At 38.3% G+C, this 3413-nt stretch overlaps 1 protein-coding gene across 2 annotated transcripts in view; it reads right to left on the bottom strand.

The window, feature by feature from the left end:
• Positions 1-702: 702 nt before the first annotated feature.
• The window catches only part of ccdc102a (coiled-coil domain containing 102A), a 125132-nt gene continuing 122421 nt past the window's right edge, over positions 703-3413 (bottom strand). For both annotated transcript variants that reach the window (XM_048184221.1, XM_048184220.1), the window contains exon 9: positions 703-2114. In XM_048184221.1, coding sequence (XP_048040178.1) covers positions 1973-2114 — 142 coding nt within the window. In that variant the 3' untranslated portion in view covers positions 703-1972. The remainder of the gene's footprint in view (positions 2115-3413) is intronic.

Genomic DNA, 3413 nt, shown 5'->3' with positions numbered 1-3413 from the left:
CAATGTACATGTACTCAAAGCATAATAGAAAGGCTTTAAGAGATGTTAATATAAAGATGTCAAAGAGACGCACAGCATCCCTAGAAAAGCGCAATCAACCGTGTGATTTTAAAGTCAGCATGAAACACAAATTGTGATTGTCTTTTCTTCACTATTGTGATGTATCAAGTGAAGCAGGTTCCCAAATGAGAAAAAAAAAAAACGTATAGGGCGGGAGTTCATTTTTATCCATCAGGAATTGATTGCATAATTTTCTAAGCAAGTATTTTTGATAAAAATAAAATAAAAAAAATTACAAAAAGGTACACGATTTCTTTTTCTTTTTTAAAAAAAATGGATAAATCATTTCTAATAAACACTGTAATATTCCATAAACTAATTAAATTTTGATTTCATGGTGACTTTAAATGCTTTTAAAGGGATAGTTCAGCCAAAAATGAAAATGTTGTCATTTACTCACTCTGTACTTCAAAACTTGTATGCATTTCTTTTTGTCTGTGATATTTTGAAGAATATCTTGGTGTATTTTTTGACCATACATTGATAGTCGATGGGTCAATGACACATAATATGGACAAAAACATTAATAAAATTATCTTTTGTGTTTTGCAGAACAAAGAAAGTGACATTTGCACACAAACAAACTCAATGTAGATTAAATCACAAGCCTTTGACACTAAATAACACATCGCACAGCCAATATTTACTGTATATACACTTAACATTTATAGAGGTAAAATACAAACACAAACAAATACAAAAACTGTAATACAGGCCACTTAGGTAAAAAAAACGAACATCTGATAAATACTTTAATATGACCAGTACAAATGTCCCAGTTGAAGATGAGTCAGTATTGGTCCCCATTGCTGATGTAGACAGTATCATATTGCTTAAAAGTTTAACATTAACAGAACATTTGTTAAAATGTTCCCTCATGCACCGGTCCCTTTCAACGGTTCAATGCAAAAGGGGAAAGCAATTACGCTTGTATACCTTTAATAAGAATCCAACAGACTCGTTCACAAACTACCCACGGTTCCCCCGTCTCTACTTCCTATATAAAACAAGACTAATCCTCCACTGCAAAGACAGAAACACATTTAAATGGTCACCAAGAAGAACTTTGGGACAATTAAAGCAGGACTACTGCCGAAAAACAAAGCACTTGCCTGCCTCTTCAGTAACAACACAGCAGAAATGAAATGTTCCTCAGACACAGGGAACATAATCATCATGTTCTGAATGGGTTGTTTTGAATATTGATGTGAGAGTTGGTGTTAAGGGATGGGGGTGTGTGGGAGGGCTGACAAAAGATTAAATGGGAAATCAAAATGAATGGGAAGAGCAAAAGGGAACAGTGGAAATGAATGGGTGACAAGTCAAAATTATAATGCAGGTGATGGGAAAATAAATGAAGAGAGGAGGCAGGGAGCATGCATGTAAACAGTACATGAAGCAGAAACGCAGAGGTACTGTATGGATGCATGGGTGCTTTTAGAGGCCATCCCAGGTCAGGCGCGAACTGTGTGTGCCAGCGCGTGTGTCCGCTTCTAACTTCACCATGTGCGTTCTAGGAGTCACTAGGCATCAAATGGGCTTTTTAGTGCTCTTGAGACCTTCAAAAGTCATTATAACAATTTAGTCTTTTAATGATCTATGACCTGTACAAAGCCATGTGTATCCTTATATTGATTATCTATGTGCCATCTTGGACTGTAACCAGCAACATATTGGTGGAGAGACACAAGCAGATTTTTTTTAGACTTAATAGCACTGCTTTGGCCCTGGCACACACTTTTTAAGATGTCGAAAACAGGCGACTGAAAAATTGTTGTGTTTATCTGTCTGCTGAGGATTGTGAAGTCTGTGCCCTCTTCTGGATTCAGCTGAGAGATGGAATGAAAGGGAAGGTGAAATGCTTGGGTGCGATCTGAGTCTTTCATATAGTCCCAGGTGTGGAGTGAACAGTTTAGGGGATCTGAAGTTGCAGTTCTTCTTCCTCATCTTCATCAGGGTCACTAGGAGGGCCGTCTGCGTCTTCAGGCCCAAAACGTGTAGAAGATGAAGTCCTCATCTTACCAAAGAGGCCAGGATTCTGCTGACGCCTTAGCCTTTCCCAAAAAAATAAAAAATAAAAGTAAATAAATAAATCATAATAAAATTAAGTAAATGAAGACAAAAGAAGGAAGGAGGAAGAGAAGGAAAGAAAAAAGAATGAGAAATCATGTGTAACATAATCACAGTGTAATCAAAAAGTATATTTGGGCACACGACATGTTGTTGAGCGCATGAATGCAGTGATCTCGTTATTGCAACTCAATTTCTGCACACTAACGAATGCTTTCAACTGTGCAAACGCGATGTAACTAAGAGATTCGTTGAAAATAACGGGAGTTTTATGATAATCTCGCGCTGTTTGATTGACAGCACAAGCGATTGTAAAGGGAGCGTTCTTTGATCACTTTCTATATATAATTTAATCACCGTTTAAATAACAGATTATTTTCATCCTACTAAGGGAAACAATATGAATTTGATCATTACAGATCAGATCAGGCATTAGTATTAAAGTCATGTCATGCATCACTGTCGAGTAGACTCGGTAAACCCAGCCTGATCTGCCGGCGATTTGATTTCGCCCGGCAACTCAGTCTGGAAAGCGTACATTCATTTCTACTGCTTCTGTTACACTTTTGCGGGAACCAATCACAGACTGGCTTATCCATCTTGCTCGCTATTGGCGGGTATAACACGATGACGATAGAGAATCGACGGCAAGCACAACCGTCAATCCAATTCCTTTTAACCTCTCGACGATGCTGAATGACTTCTTTAGTTTGGCAAACGAATCGCTCGACTGGGTGTAAATACCACTCACTTTCATGTTTTTTTTGCACAACCTGCAAAAATCGCTCGAAGCCATTGCTGCTTCTGCAAACCGCTGATCAATGCTACAAACTAAACCTGTCTGGAGTTTTCACGTCGCTCTGCAAAGTACGTCACCCGGATCGTTGATCTGATTGGTTGAAGGACTATCCAATTGCGTGAATAATGCTCATTGATCATGCCTCTTGTGCAGTAGAAAAGTATAGCAAACTCCCCAATGTTCAATTTTAAATTGAGCTTGGTCTGGTGATAGCCAGACAAACTGTCGAGTCCATATCGTAAAAGTCTGTTTGCAGTGCCTGCGCCGAAATGCGATTGATTTACCAAAGAATCCAGAGTGAAATGTACCGAATACAGTTAATTAAATAATGCTCGACTGAGACATTCACATTGTTGACAATAGATAACCATATTCCTAGCATTAGGATTCTTTGAAAGGTAATGTTATTTTTATTCCTGTATCGCTGTTCTCTCCTTGTTATCTCACTAACCAGCCAGTGGGTGGGGCTAACATTGCAATGATG

The sequence above is a fragment of the Megalobrama amblycephala genome, linkage group LG3 (genome assembly GCF_018812025.1).
Source record: "Megalobrama amblycephala isolate DHTTF-2021 linkage group LG3, ASM1881202v1, whole genome shotgun sequence".
In the NCBI taxonomy this organism is placed as follows: domain Eukaryota; kingdom Metazoa; phylum Chordata; class Actinopteri; order Cypriniformes; family Xenocyprididae; genus Megalobrama; species Megalobrama amblycephala.
This window is presented reverse-complemented; position numbering and strand designations above follow the sequence as displayed.